This window comes from Perna viridis, chromosome 2, assembly GCF_037379345.1.
Source record: "Perna viridis isolate PV_CMFRI_1.1 ecotype Kerala chromosome 2, ASM3737934v1, whole genome shotgun sequence".
In the NCBI taxonomy this organism is placed as follows: Eukaryota; Metazoa; Mollusca; class Bivalvia; order Mytilida; family Mytilidae; genus Perna; species Perna viridis.
In genome coordinates, this window is record NC_142446.1 from 38180022 (window position 1) to 38196962 (window position 16941).

At 31.9% G+C, this 16941-nt stretch overlaps 1 protein-coding gene across 1 annotated transcript in view; it reads right to left on the bottom strand.

Annotated features, from left to right (window-relative positions):
• Window positions 1-16901, bottom strand: part of LOC148624945 (bifunctional glutamate/proline--tRNA ligase-like) — a 34875-nt gene extending 17974 nt beyond the window's left edge. The window contains exons 1-18 of the mRNA XM_088568095.1: window positions 16743-16901; window positions 14193-14280; window positions 12183-12279; window positions 10392-10548; window positions 9491-9654; window positions 8808-8893; window positions 7597-7723; window positions 7214-7406; window positions 6574-6745; window positions 6153-6277; window positions 5424-5532; window positions 4799-4883; window positions 4509-4568; window positions 4081-4191; window positions 2962-3098; window positions 2304-2355; window positions 1893-2045; window positions 1600-1712 (exon numbers count right to left, since the gene is read on the bottom strand). Of these exons, the coding sequence (XP_088424221.1) occupies window positions 1600-1712; window positions 1893-2045; window positions 2304-2355; window positions 2962-3098; window positions 4081-4191; window positions 4509-4568; window positions 4799-4883; window positions 5424-5532; window positions 6153-6277; window positions 6574-6745; window positions 7214-7406; window positions 7597-7723; window positions 8808-8893; window positions 9491-9654; window positions 10392-10548; window positions 12183-12279; window positions 14193-14280; window positions 16743-16785 (2072 nt within the window). The 5' untranslated portion in view covers window positions 16786-16901. The remainder of the gene's footprint in view (window positions 1-1599; window positions 1713-1892; window positions 2046-2303; window positions 2356-2961; window positions 3099-4080; window positions 4192-4508; window positions 4569-4798; window positions 4884-5423; window positions 5533-6152; window positions 6278-6573; window positions 6746-7213; window positions 7407-7596; window positions 7724-8807; window positions 8894-9490; window positions 9655-10391; window positions 10549-12182; window positions 12280-14192; window positions 14281-16742) is intronic.
• Between the last annotated feature and the right edge of the window lie 40 nt (window positions 16902-16941).

Below are 16941 nucleotides of genomic sequence, written 5' to 3' on the forward strand. Positions count from 1 at the left end.
TTGATTTGGCTGATTTTAGAGGGAGATAAATTTCTAAGAAGTACAGATCTGAATATGGGAAGGACAACTGTTACGTAAAATATAGCATATGTAAATTGAAAAAGTGGTGGGTTTTTCTTCATCATGAATCACGTAAATATGGACAAAGTCTGAATTTTTTATGGACTAGTACTTAAAATGTATATTCCCTTTCCACACGGACTACTATTACAAATAAACCCTTAAGTTCCATTTTTTTTCATTACATACAAAATTTCAAATGAAATAGAACTGTTATGAAGGAGTTATTATAAAAATATACAAAAATTGGGAGGAGGTGTGGTGGGCTATACTGAAAAAAAAGAGGCTCCCAGAAGCCCGAATCGCTCACCTGGTTCAATTTTGCCTTTCAAAGGCAATAACTTTAACAAGAAGTTGTCTAACAATTTTGACTCAAGAAGTCTTTGGTAGGACTTATCATAAGATCTTTTCAACAACTGAAAGTTTGTTTTAATCTATCATAATTTTCAAGATATTGACAGAAAACTGTTAAAGAAAATAGACATTTTTCCCCTTTCAAGGGCAATAACTCTAACAAGGAGTCATCTGACAACTTTAATCCCTGAAGACTTGTAGTCCTAATAACATGGATCATTTCAGCTATTGAAAAAATTTGGCCAAACCAAATGGTTTTAGATATATATGTGAAAAACTAATGTATGACTCCTATGTTCTATTTTTAGTAATGGCTGTCATGTTTTTTGACAGATCAAAAATCCCCACTTAAGTTCTATGCAGAATACACCAAGAAACATTTGTACCAAGTTTGGTTTCAATTGATCAAATAATGTCAGAGGAGAAGATTTTTGAAAGAAATAACATTAAAAATAGCAAAAATTGTTGAAAAAGGGCAATATCTCCAACATGACTCAACATTTTAAAACCAAAATTTGACCAGAGATAAATCTCATCATGCTGAACACTTTTATCCGTGTCAGAATTTAGCTATACCTAACGGTTTTGGAGATATATGGAAAAATCTGCTGTCTGACCCCTATGTTCTGTTTTCAGTAATAGCGGCCATGTTTTCGACTAATCAAAAATCCCCACATCAGTTCTATACAGGATATCCCAAGAAACATTCATACCAAGTTTGGTTTCAATTGGTCATGTAGTGTCAGAGGAGAAGATTAAAAAAAAAAAATTATATTAAAAATAGCAAAAATCGTTGAAAAAGGGCAATAACTCCAACATGGTGTAAGGAATTAAAACCAAAATTTGACCAGAGATAGATTTCATCATGCTGAACACTTTTATCCACATCAGAATTTACTTAAACCCAACGGTTTAGGAGATATTTGTGCAAAACTACTGTCTGACCCTTATGTTCTATTTTTAGTAACGGTGGCCATGTTTTTCGACGAATCAAAAATCCCCACATCAGTTCTATGCAGGATACCCCAAGGAATATTAATACCAAGTTTGGTTCTAATTAGCCAAGTAGTTTCAGAGGAGAAGAGTTTTTTATAATTGTTAAAGACGACGATGGATGATGATGGATGCCAAGTGTTGGCACTAGCTCACATGGCCTTTGGCTGGGTGAGCTAAAAATGAGTGTACCTGACAGATTCATATGGCTGGTCACATATATAATATCCTCTCCTCTGCAGCTGGATAATGTCTCCTTTCTTAAGATCTTTCAGACATGGATCTCCTAACATAACTATATCTTGCTGCAACAACAAAAAAAACTCCCATTTAACATTTCAAATTTGTTTGAGTTACTTTTTGTCACTAAAAATCAAAGCCTTATGAACAACTATTATAAATTCTAATGACACTTCAGAGTAAGAAATTTCTAATTTCGTATTTGAAATTTATGAACTAGTTATGTTAAAAAAACCTCCTTTTACCTTTGAGTCTCTATTGACATATTGTTTAAAATCTTCCTCTTTGCCAAGGATTGGTTTGGTGATGATATGATCATACTGTACACAGACACATGGTATGAAGGGTGCCTTGTCAGTCTTAGCTAACCAGGTGATCTTCTGAGTCTTCTTGTAATCCTGGGTAAAAAATAAAGTAGTAATATAGTGAAAGTGAAACATGTCTAAACAAAACCCTGATTTAAGCACTTTTACTGTGAAATACTATATCAAGAAATAAATCTTATTTAGTTTTTATGTATAAAGTGACGTGTCAGGAAAGGGTATATCACAACACTTTGACACAAAATTTAATGAACATATTCTGATACAAATACAATTTATTGAATATTAATTAAAAAAATAAAGCATTATTAAATTTTCTAATCATATCGTTACCTTATTATCCAGATTTGTCACAGCCTCCATAGACTTTACTTTGCCTTTTTCCCTGTAAATTCAATCATCAACTTAGACATTTTACAAGTTGATACTAATCACTATTTTGAAATAGAAGGAAACTTAATTCTAAATATTTATTTTACTTTATTTGTTGTTCCATGTATCTACCATTTTCAGTGTGAGTTTATTTCTTTGAAACTAAAAGTTACAGAATCAAAGAATATAATTGAAAGTTCTTATAATCATCACCAACTACTTCCGTTTTCATTTAGAAGATATCTGAACTGTATTTAAGAATTCAGAAGTGCTGATTTAACAGTGAGATGTAAATCCAGAAAACAATTTTCTCAACTAAACAATTAAGATAGACTACAATAAATCTTCAAATAAAATATATATATCACCATTCAACTGTCAAATAAATCTGTGAAATGGCAATTCAATTCCTAAAAAGAACCATCTGCTGACAATTAAGTACGGTAATTGATACTCTGAAATTTTATAATGTTATCTGGTAAAATGCAATGTTACATCAATTTTTTTTATTAGACTTGTGTATATAAATAAGTAAGCTGAAACTCAACTCAGCCTAAAACAAACTCACATTTCCATTCAAAAACCCTACATAAAAGCTTAAAAAGTTAAAGCAACATACTTGATAACTTTAGTGATGTTGATATTTCCCCAGTTAACAAAAGTCACAGTTTCTCCTTCAGAGATCAAGTCAGCATCAGCACCCTCAATGTAAACTGTTGGACCATACCAAGTATCCTTCTCACCAATCTCAGAGTTCTGAAAATAGTCAATTTTATATGAACAAGGAAGTGGAAGGCAAAATCAGACTGAAACATATACTTAGATAATAAATCATAATTTCATGAAGCAGAAATCTGTGAATGCACAGAAAAATCACATCCCACATTAATAATCAATTAAGTAAGTTATTGTATTACTACTCTTTCAAATTTGAAAAGTTCATTTCTTCAAACTTTATACATTTTCTTTTATATGATCTTATTCCAAATTTGAGATACAAATAATCATTTACACTTAAGCACATGATATGCCCCTCCCATTTATTTCTGTGTTAAAAGACCGACAACTCAAAATTGAAAGTTTGGAAAAACAATTAAACACTTCTATCACTATATACCCACACTTTGCATTGGGGGGTATAATAACGATTTTGACAAAGGAACAGCTAAATAAATGGATGAGCAAACAAAACATTTGACAGTTGGCATACAAACAATGCACCCCATACTACTTCTTTTAAAAGAATTGTGTATAAAGATGGAACACTGTTTATACATAGTGTAGCATTGTTTTGAATGAACATTACTGCATCAAAATTTAAATTTCTACAGAGAAAGCAATTATATAAACATTGAAAACTACTACAGTTGTCTAATGCTATCAACACAATTCAATGATCTAACTCATGTCTGCCTCAAAAGTTTTACATAAAGTACAAAATTACTACAACATGGTATCAAATTTTCTCCCTTTAACCTGGTTTGTATAAAAACTATCAAAATTAAGAAAAGAATAAAAAATGGAGTATATTACTAATAATAAAAAAAAACAGAGTAAAAACAATAAGTCACAACAACTCCATGGTTGGTGACTTATTTACAACCTACAACCACGGGATATAAAACTCTCTTCCTTTGACCCATTTCCTATAAACAAGAAATATATACACTCAAAAATAAAATTGCTGCCACGGTATAAAAAATGGTCTCTCTTTGACTTAATTGATACTATACCCTACCTTTGGATGTTTAGGAACTTGTTTTACACCTTCCTCCACTCCTTTGACAGAAACAGGAATAACATCATCCTTCAGAAGAGCTGTGTACCTTGGTATAATTGGATCTATAACCTAGATAACATTAAATAAAGCTAAAATTAACATACAAATTTGACATATATAAATATCAATATAAGGCTTCTATCATTACATGATCTATCAAAATCAAATGACATTCACTATAAATAATCCAGGGATAAAAAGTTTAACACTTACAACTTTACAAGAATTACCTTGCATATAATGTATGTATCTAAAAAATCTGTTTTTTTCTGATTTAGCAATATATATGATTCATATTTGCTTTCCATACTGTCAAATTCAATATGCATTTATGGCAATATTTGAATTACTTCAATAAAGCTAAAATTTCATTCATTGAAACTAACCTTTTTGTTGACGGACCAGATTTTGTCCCATTCCATCATCACAACAGATCTTGATGAACCCTATAACATATGAACATTCCATATGTTTTGGTACCCCATACTAGATATCATAGTACATGTACTTTTATCTAAATTGGTGTTACTGAATGCAGAACAAATATACACATGAGCAGGCATTGCTGAGTAACTTAAAACTGACTTTCATTATTAAAAAAAAAACTAATACTTGCAAAAGACAAAATGAGTTAAAATTACATCATCACATTTTAATGGCATTTTAACACCCTTACCTGTGCTACAATAAACTGTTTGAGTCCCTCCACTGTCATGCCTCTCCTTAATACACCCCTGACTGTTGGGAATCTTGGATCATCCCTGGAAGTATGACCAATTTCAATTACAGATTACTGTAAAGTAACTTTTGCAGAAAGCTAATATCGGTGTTTTAGCAGCAAAAAATTATGTACATATATACTTTTTTGCCTCGAAAGCACCACATTTTACACCAACCTAACAGTATTAAAAGCCTTTTCCTAAGGACTTCCAATGAATTATAAAATAATGAACATTTCACATGTATATAGTGTTATTCAGTTAACAAGTAAAATAACAAGTTAACATAATTTGCTTGTTTCTTATCCATGCCATTACAGATCCATGTATCATTAAAACATTTTTAAAAGAAAAATTAGTTTAATCTATAGACAAATTTCTCTGTAAGCAACATACTTCAATTATTTTGTGTCAATTAATTTGATTCATGTAATTTTTTAATTTTTTTTTCAGGTTTGTGTATTATCAATCTATTGTTAGACATTGCATATTATCCTATCTTGGACTTCTCATTAACACTTCACAACATTTTATCTGCAGAATGCACAAAAAAATTCAATAAACTCTTGTATAAATACTCACCAACCATCAACAATCCCCTCATTAACAAACCAGGTCAACTTTCTCTTAGAGAGTACTGTATTCTGGAGATTAAGTCTGCTGTACTCATAGATGTATGGCTTCCTTAATTCTAAAAGACAAATCCATTATTTACAACTTAAAATTCTTATTATACATGTACAATGTAGCATCATCAAATTTTACAGGCATGTTTACAATACATGTATTTAGATATAAAATACTGAGAAGTTGCATTTTTATTGATACTGATTGAATTATAACAATAATAGTACCCTATACATGTACATTAATCTTTTTCCAAAATAAATTTCAAATAAACAAGAGTCAAGCAAACAGGGGTATTATAAATGTAGCCTATAAAAAACTCAAAGGTAAAAAATGAATTGCAAATATCAGATAATAAAATCTACAAATAAAGAAGATAACTCTATTACGCTGCAATTTTATTTAATGGCCACGATAACAATTTTTGCACAGTTTCCTGTCGAGTTTAGTAGTATTTCATGGAAAAACTGTTCCTCTTTTCAGTCAAGTCTTCAATTAAAACACTTCTCCAATCTTATAAGCAAATCATTGATATCAAAACAATCTCACAATAAAACAATGAGGGCCCCACCCCAAATTTGGTTGCAGGACAAATAAAGCTTGCATGCTGACTATCTCAAATGAAGCAATATTTTTAACTATTCCTAATGGAAGTAAATCTCTGTTCAAAAACACAAGACTTACTAAGAGCCTCTAAGAACCAGAAATACTGATCATCTCTGTCATGGTACTCTGTGGTCCTCAGAGCATGGGTAACTCCCTCAACACTATCTACTATTGGACAGGCAAAATCATAAGTTGGATATACCCTGCAATATACATCAGAACACATCTGGCTTTACATAGCCATCAGATTAGGAAATATTTTTAAAACAAAACATTAACTCTTTAACTGAAAAATATGATTTAACCTTAATAGCCTAATCTATTCAGTCAAGTTCACGTAATAGCCTTATCTATTCAGTCAAGTTCTGCATTTTCCTACAACAAAATATAATGTTAAAATTCACTGATACATGTTAACTTGTTTTAAGTACATACAGTCATATTCAAAGAAAGCGTTTTCTTTTAAACAGAAATTTGCCACCCTTTTTCTTAAACCTACTTGTACTTATTGCCGGTCTTGACATGGATCTCATTTTTACATCTGTACATGGTTGGATCTCTTAAACATCCGTTATCAGACTGCATATCTAACTTAGCTCTAACACAACATTTCTGTCCATGCTTTGTCCCTTTCTTCATCTCCTCCCACATAGACAAGTTCTTCTCAACACCTGATAAAAGGCATTAAATTAAAATGAATTACCTTAAAGTTTAACAGGTGCTTATGCCAAAAATTTCATCATCTCTCTTTTTACAAGTCATATTACTAAAAGAGCTCCATGGGACTAATATCAAACATAAAATGTCATCATATACATGTAAATAGTAGACCAAAATATGAATCATTGTTCTTGTGCACTTAATGTGGTGATATCAATTAATCCAAGTGAAAAGGGTGACTGTATGACATTATACCATTAACTTTGCAAAAAAGAATTTATTGAAAAGAGAAATTATTTTAACTCCATCAAAGTCAGTAGAGTAGTTATCATAGTAATATGGCAAATTATACTGTTCATAAATTAATGCTATCAACCAATAACAAGAAAAGGGTCAAATTAACGAAGTACTAAAATTTTATATCGTCTCTTAAAATCTTCATTCGTGTTCTTCAACACAATTAACAGTTGAATACCCACTGTTGCTTCTATTAGCTGACTCGACCCTCTCCTCTCTCTCCTTTTTCATCTGTTCTGGCTCTGTATCATCTACATAGGCCTTGCCTTCCTTTATCATCTTAGTACACAAGTCCATGATTAAGTCAAAGTGGTCTGAAGTATGGCTGAATATGTCGTACTTAATTCCAAGCATGGCAACATCCTCTAATATCACCTAAAATATGAGACTGATTTAAATCCTGACAATGCAGACAACTGAAGATTTCATGTAATAAATAAATCTCATAAATGTAAAAGCTAAAACAAGCAAACATTAATAATTGTTTCTTGTAAGTAATTTTGCTGAATGATTCTTCAACTTGTTTAAAAGTATTTAATTTTAGATTGAATCTTCATTTTCCTACCTGTTCAAATTCTGATGACTCTTTGGCAGGGTTAGTGTCATCAAATCTCATAATCAACTTCCCTTTGAACATCTCTCTATAGTAGTAATTTAACAAGGCTGCTTTGGCATGACCAATGTGTAGGTAGCTGAAAAAAAGAAAAAGGAACTTTAAGAAAAGAGAAAAGGCATTTCATTTGACCTTTGCAAATGGTTTCTGTATTGTACTCTGTACATCACTAATGCCAAACTTACCATACCACATACTGGTAAAATAGAGTGAAATAGTTTTCAATTTAGAACTTTACACGCAAATTCTTTCTTTGACACCAGAACTAAGTACATTTTTGTACTGTCTACTACATAGAGATGTTTAAAGGGTTAATGACCTGTCCCAGGATCAATTGTTTGACAAACATAATCTCTTCAAGTATCCTTTCAAGTTTTCTTTAATTCAAAACCATCATACAGAAATGCAATAAAGTCATAAAGAATAGATACATCAGTACTATAAAATCTACTGTTGTCTCTAAAAGGTACACTGATCTCAGAACAGCTCTTATTGTTTCTAGACACACAAGTACCTTTTGATATTCAGCAGAATATCTTTCAGGATTTGTGTCATCAAATCTCAGAATATATTTCCCTTTAAACATCTCTCGATAGTAAAAATTTAGTAAAGCTGCTTTAGCATGTCCAATATCCATATATCTGAAACCAGTCATGAAATACTTATATAGGGCAGCACAGTCTTTTTCTACAAATATCCTTTATCATTTACTCTCAATAATTTGATTGTTTTATCCACTTCTTGTACATAAATATTTTATAGTTCATAGTTTTTTTACTTTAGTATTTAGTAAATCAAGTGTTTCAACCTTTCTTATTTTTTGCCATTAAAAATCCTAAAGCCACTAAAAAAGATATTTACAAAAAGTGAAACTATAAACTAAATCATAAGGTACTTAAGGAGGTAGACGTAAGGTAAGGGACACAACTCTCACAAATTATTTGAACGTTTGTATTCAGCATTTTACATCAATTTCATGTAAGCATCAAAGTAACTTGGACTGATTTCATTCTGTTTCAAATGAAAGACTGATAGGCTTTGGTGAAATTGAATATGATACAAACATATCACTGACTTCAAGAGTTATTTCCCTTACCATAGGTCTACCTCCTTGAAGGAACCAAAAACCTATAAAACCTCAATCAAGATCTTGGAAAACTTACCCACTAGCCTCAGGTGGGAACCTAACAACCACTTTACCAATCTCAGCTCCAGGAAGCTCCACAAACTTGCCTTCATCTTTCTTCACCTAAATTAAGGATGTTTTTTCATTGAGTGTATATCTATGAAAGAATCAGAAAGCTGACATTTTTTAAGAAGTTTCGCTATTACTAAAGGACTCTGCCTCATTTTTATAATGATCTTTACTTCAATGATAAACAATGACAAATATGTCTTAATTTATTTTTTTGAATTTTCTTTGGCAGTATGGCACCTTGTTATACAATTTCAAAGCAATCAATTCATTAAGTCAAGTTATTGTCAGGACATGAGGACAATGAGTTTTAATTGACCCCTTTTTTAAAGTCTATGAAATGCTTGTTATTGGTCCCTTTTAGGCCCTTAATTCTAAAACAGATGGGCCATAACCCCAAAAATCAATACATGTATCAACCTTCCTTTTGTGGTTTGGAAGCTTGTATAATTTTATGATGATCAACAAACCAGTATTCAAGTTTCCACACGCTAACCAAGATAACAACAACAGCACTACCATTGTATGACCCCAAATTTTTCGATGTCATATAAATATTGAAGCTATATCTGAATTACTTTTCTACTACTTTAAAAAGGTTCACTATCCTTATAAACAAACTTTATGATATACTACAAAAAAGTAACTTACTGATGACTCAACCTTCTTTTCCTTGCCTGACCCCTTAGCTTCGACTTTGGGTATCTTCTTTAAAACAGAGGAGAAAACAGGCTGCTCACACAGAAACTTGTAATATCTCTTCACATTTACTGGTCCATCTTTACTGGTGTACAACTTCTGCCAAGCACTGCTACCTGTGTACAGGAAATATACATGTATTGCACATATATTGCTACCTGTGTACAGGAAACATACATATATTGCTACCTGTGTACAGGAAATATACATGTATTGCTGCCTGTGTACAGGAAATATACATGTATTGCACATATATTGCTACCTATGTACAGGAAATATACATGTATTGCACATATATTGCTACCTGTGTACAGGAAACATACATATATTGCTACCTGTGTACAGGAAATATACATGTATTGCTGCCTGTGTACAGGAAATATACATGTATTGCACATATATTGCTACCTGTGTACAGGAAATATACATGTATTGCACATATATTGCTACCTGTGTACAGAAAACATACATGTATACACATGCTTATTCAGAATAACAATTTAAAGAGCAACAGAGCAATTTACTTTTGTGATTGCCTCCTAACAGCCGTCAAACAGATCGTCAACATGATTTTCACATGAAGGAAATTTATTAAATGAATTTCATGAGAAAACAGTTTCAATATAACAATATTTACTATCGTATTCAAATGTAAGACTAAATTACTGAAACATTTGTATTTTACAACAAATTCTTATAAATAAGTGACAAAGAAATAATTTATTTTTTAACATTTTGAGTCACATTCAAAACTTTAGACACATGATATTTACAAGTACCTCCCTGCATGTACCTACTGCTAACGCCTCTCTGATAAAACAGATGGCGAGAATTTTTAGGTAACAACACTAACCCTGAAGAACTTCCCAGATAACAAAATCAGCAATGGTAACCTTATGTCCCACAAGATAAGTAACTGGTCCTAATACAGTATCAAGGTAATCCACAGCAGCAGTGAAGTCATTGGCACATGATAATCTCCCTTGGGCAAATAACAACCAATGGTCCACCTGGTTAAGTAAACAGTATGATTAAAATTCCTTGATTTAATTAACTGTTTTAATCACTTTTTTGTCTGATTATAATATTTCGACAATAAACCAACCTGCAACCCAAATTCTTTTGTAACCACCTTGGGAAAATGGGGGAAGACTACAGTACAGAAAGAGATATACTATGACTGAACACCAAATAGTAGTGTTAACACTTTCAGAGTGGTTCTCAATAACATTTTTTCTATAAGAGATTTTTTATTACACTCTTGTATTGTGAGTGGTAAGCTCTAACACTTTAACATACCTGGTAACCTAGTCAAACATAATTGTGGGAAATCTCCTGCAATCCATCAAAAAATTGCGGGTGAGTTTGTGTAACGACATTATCGACATATTTGTTATGTTATAAATATTATAAATAAAATAAAAAAGATGATTTTAAATATTTTTTTCAAAACCATAAATGCATGATATATACATATTAATCAACAAAATGAATTATACATTTATTCACAGAACTGATACTTGGTATGGCATAAAATAAATTTTGACCTGTTCCAATGTTCATTACTGGCATGTCAATGAATCTGGTTTTGATAGGCCTGCTTTTATCTTTAAAAATGCGAACAAGAGTAGCAAAGAACTTTTTGGCACCTCTACCATTGCCTTCATCACATCAAATACTAAATGGTTTCTGTTTACAGTTTTTAACCACTTTATGTTTGTAGCCTCAAGACTTGGTACGATAACCTACTTTATAATTTGGGTGCATTTAGTCCTTTTACATTAAAATTTCTCTGCAATTTTATTGTCAGGTAATGTTTTTTTCTCACAAAGTCAGTAAAATAATTGGCCACATGGAACGGCAAGTTGTGTTCAGCCACTAAGCCTAAGGTCGTAAAATGTTGACATAACCATCCATTTGAAATTGTAAATCATGCTGTATGTTGATATGAATGAAAATAATTCTAGAGAGACTTGTATGTCGATCAGCTGTTCCAAGGGTTTTGATGATAAAGCTCTTTTGCAACACACTCTGTTGTTGACATAAACAAAAATGGTGGTCAAAAATTGACAAAAATTTGATAAATTGAATTACTGGAGATCGATGCCTCCTGCATGGGAGACATTTTTTTTGTGGGTCAAAAGGTAAAATTACGGGAGACTCCAGCAAAAAAAAACAAAAAAACAGGAAGTTAATACCTATGACTTTAAATGCAGATAAAATACAAAAATATCTTCAACGATTAAAGATATTTACTAAAAAATGTACAAAACAATATCAGTGATCAGTCACAGTATGTATCTTTTGCCTGAATATAGCTGAGATACTGCTGCTTGGGGTATTAAACCACAACAATCAAATAATCAATCAATCAATCTGTACTGTACTTTGATATTTTCCTGATAAATTTCATCAGATTTATTCTGACATCCAAAGTAGACATGTAGTATGTATAATACACAATTTAATTTTTTTCTAAATTTCTATTTTTTTTTTAATTATCCCTACCTCTAAAACATAGTATTTTGTAGGCAGACATGAAAGAACTAGGTGGTAGGACTTTTAGTAGATGTTTAAGAAAATTGAAGTTCCATACAAGTTTCATGGATACTTAAGGTGCATAGATACCAAAATGAGTACAAACCTCAGTTTTCTCAACAGCTGACTGACCATAGAGACCAACATCAGGAAAGCTTCTTGCAAGAAAACGGCAAATGGAATAGTTGCTGGTAAATGTTGTACTGAAAATTATAAATTATATTGACAGTATATCACATATGTAAGTACTGGTCTATTGTTGAATCTGGTAAGTGATAATAAATCTAAAAGGTAATGGTGAGATTTTCCTGTTGACATACATGTACCGGTAAATTCATCACTGTTGCTACTTCTAATACTGTTGTGAAAGGGAGGTGAAGAAAGATAAGTGGTGGACTTGTTACAGTAAAATCTCTCTAAACAGAATGCTAAGTCCCTAAATAAACTAAAAAAACAATACTACACCAGCGACTTTTTAAGTCCCTTTAAATTATTTAACTTAATCTGTGTAAACTTAACAAATTCTACACTACAAAAGGTGTATGCTTTAACAGATTTTATGGTAAAATAAATAGTAGGAAAAATTCTGCAGTGCATTAGAACCATATCATCCATAGGACTGTCTTATTTTAAATGTGTCTGTACTTAAGTGGCCTGTTTGATGATAAATCAGTGAAGTAAAGTCTTAATTCATCTGTATTATGGATAATCATGTATCAACTTTCAAGGTAAAAATATAAAATGGAACATCAGGAAAATAACAGGAACTCATGATATTTTTGGAATTTCTTTCATTATCCGACTTGATTTTACTAAGTAAACTAAAAAATCAGGCATTGACAAAATCAAAATATACACTACAAAAAAAGAAACTTCTTGGTAAAATCTGGATATGAATAATCAAATTTAAGCCAGGAAAAAAAATCTGCATTTAGGAACAATTTTTGAGTACAGAATGTTGATCTGGTTATCATTCAAAATGTATCTGTTAACTGTAATTTGGGATATTTTGGTCAATATTTTTTTTGGCTTATTTGGCACCTCTTGGAAAAATGCCATAATTAAACACACCAAATTTATAACATATGCCACAATTTAGACATACAATATCAGGGATGATTTTACGAAGTCAACAAAGAAAGCAGAAATTGGCATAATCAGAAGTTAATATGCAGTAAAAAGGAATCATTACTGTATAAAAGAACAGCGTTCTAATGTCCCCACAAAAAAAAAAAAAATGTGGAAAACTTTAAATTCAATGAAATTTTCTAAATCCAAGGGCCATAACTTCCATAAAAATTGTTCAACCATAATCAAAGTCAAACTTAATTGGTAACTTCTCATAGAAAGACTACATACAAAATTTAAAATCAATTGGTAAAAGCATTACAAAAAAAAGTGCGGAAAACTGTAAATTCACTGAAACTTTCTAAGTCCAAGGGCAATAACTTCCGTAAAAATGGTTCAACTGTAACCACAGTCGAACTTCATCTGTAACTTTTGATAGTAAGACAACATACAAGATATAAAATCAATTGATAAAAGCATTACAAAAAAAAGTGCGGAAAACTGCAAACTCATTGAAATTTTTGAAGTCCAAGGGCCATAACTCCCATAAAAATTATTCAATCGTAACCATAACGCGTTTGCAGGGGACAAAAAACTGGATTAGAATTAGCGGAAATTTGCTAAAAAATGAAAAAAAATCCCTGCAATGTATACTGGTGTATAAGTAGATTTTGATGAAAGCAAGTTTGATATTGAAATATGTGTCTGCATAGCAGTTTAACTGACCCTTCAAGTTTCCCAGGTAAAGTGTAGTAATAAATATATCACTGGCATTCATAGATACTGTTTAGGATAATATAGGGTAATTTTATTCCACTGTGTAGAAAATGTATAAGTATAACACATATCTTCTGAATGCACCAAAATTATATGCACATTTTGACAAAAACACCAAAACAAGCCAATGCAAAAATATCCCAACTGACTCAAGTAAACAAGAATCAACAAATCCCTGACTATTGTTAAACAGAGCAGAAATAACAATGTAATTTTGAATTACACAATAACAAATCATATGGTCAGATGTGAGGAGTAAAAATATACTTACCCATCCACAACCAGTGAAGTACTGTTGCCTACTTCAGACTTGATCTTTTTTCCTTCCTTTGTAAGGTACTCTATTGACAGCAAGACAGCTAAAATATACAGTATAAAACAAAGTTGTATGCATTGTCATGCAAAGTAAAATTACCTGTATACTCCAACTCTTTTGGCATACTTTTCAAAGTAAAATGCAATGGATCAGGCAGCAACCAAAACATACAACATTTGAAATCAATTAATCCAAGGGGGGTTGAGATAACTGTGGCAACAGTTTGGCAGGACAAAATGATAGATAGAATGTGGTGACTCCAGCGTAATCTCAACACCTAATAACAAATTTATAATTCATAAACAATTTCTCCATATATATCATAGGTACACATCTTCCGTATGTGCATTGTATGTAAACACAATGCAATGTGAATAATACTGGATAAATTCTATTTAAGTTGCAAAATTGTACACAGAGTACATGATACTAAATGTAGGCATAATGGATGGATGGACAGAATTTTGGGTAACTAGACCTGTTTTCACAATTGGTGATGTAGGTGAATAAAAAAGATAATGATCAAGAAACAATGTACACAGGCAAAACAGTAAACATTATTTTTGGAGGATATTGTCGCTTTTTGTCAATCCAGTGAGATGGAAACAGTCAACAGGATAAATCAGAGCAATGGTTTTTATCAACTGTGATCAATTCTAGAAATAAATATCACTGAGATGCATGTACACTTGATTTTAGAAAAGCCCTTGTGGGAGTTACAGACAATTTCACATTCACTTCCATTCTGGAAAAGTTCTTCAATTTTATCGAGGTCAAATGAGGTCAACAGGCAAAAGATCGGGTGGCATTGCAATAGGAGGCTAGGAAACAGAAACTTTATTTGATTACAACAAATAATTTTTTAATGATACATATAGAAGCATTTCAGATATCTTATGTACAGAGATGTACTTCCACATTACTTTAACTGTTCTTGCAGCCTTCAAATTCAATATTCTTTCTTGTCTATTGAAAACAGTAAATCGGTTTCCACCAGATTTGACATACAGGAAATGGAAAATATGAAAGTCGTCTTTTAAGGGAGTCGGTATTTCTAGTATCCCGAGTCCAAGCTCAACTTCCTTTGCCCACATCTTTTTTAAAATGAGAAAAATTTCTTAGTTTTAGAGAAATGTCTATGAGTATTTATGAGTGAGCGAGAATCTTTTGTCAAAGCATAACACTACATCTGAGTACATTCAAGCTGCAGATATAGTAAAAAAGCACTCCAGACAAAAGGTTTAAAAGATGTCTATGTAATTTTTCCAAAAACTACATGTTGGAAGGATCTTGATAAAACCTTGCAATCTAGGCCGAACAGTTCTTCCAATAATTTCATGAATATCTGGAATGCCCTTTGCCGTCTCCCACTTATAACTGATAAAAAAAAACATGTCAAAATGATAAATGGCATGAAGTCTAATTTGTTGAAAAGGGAACCTGATACTTTTGCCTATGACTTTGCTTACACTTCAGGCCATTGTCTTCCTCATATTATTATTATTATATCCCGAAATGAACTTACCCACTTTGAAAGTAACATTTTAAAGACAAAATATGTGTCATACGATTTGGTAACAAGTGGAACACAGTTCTTGTGTGGCAGACTATCATTATGGCACCGAAGGTTGTTTCTATGCCATGTTGTTGACCCAATAACAAATTTGCTATGATTAGCTATGGTAGGATATTCTTTACAATATACACTCTTCCTTCCATGTCGCTACAAATGAACGATTTCTCTTCTCTTCATCATAAATTTTATCCCTTTCCTTTTTATCAAGTTTTGTTTCTTAGAGTGTGGGCTTTACCTCTTTTGAGGATGTGAACACAAAACTATGAAGATCCATTTTGAATTTCCCACCATTCAAACATTTAGGATGTTATTTAAAAATATTGCTGGGCATAACTATAATAAAAACTAGAATGGGAACTTTTACAATTGTATGACTTTTTACCCTTTCTCAGACTCAGGTGCCCCCTCTCCCCTCAATACATTTTAAATTTATTTGTTAAAACTGACTTCCCCACTGGTAACCAAAGGCTCCCAAAGCCAAAGGACTTTCCCGGCCTGTAAACTCACTTACCACCGGTAACGGGTAATGGGAATCCTTAAATACTGTAGTGGGTATCAACTTTCCTGATTAAGGGAAAAGCACAACTTGATAGATTCTTAAAATTGAGGTTTTGAAGATCCTGTCATACAATTTAAAGTAAATAATCCTTTTCGTTGGCAATCAAATTTCATGGCTTACCTAAGTCCTTATCCACGAAATCTGGTACCCAACGACCAACAATACTAGTAATCCCTTTCGGGATTCGGGGCTAAATCCCTAAAGGGATTACAATATTACTAATACTGTAGTCTGTACATTCAGTTTCACAGTAGTCAGTACTATTACTACTATTATAATTTACAAATTACATGGAAGTCAACTCAATATACTTTTCGTTCTTCTTAATTTGCCAATAAAATGTTGAATTTAGTAACAATTAATTCCTTACCCGAGGAATGCTTGTCTTTTGGTGTAGAAACGACAAAATTCATCTCACAAAATTGTGTCCACACGTTTCGTCAGCTAATAAATTCAGAAAGGAAGCTTGTTTTCTGTATTACGACATCTTCTTATTCTAAACGTTCGTCCGACGTAAAGATATTGAATCTGGTTACCTTATTATCGTAATACCCTTAGTCCCTTGACTA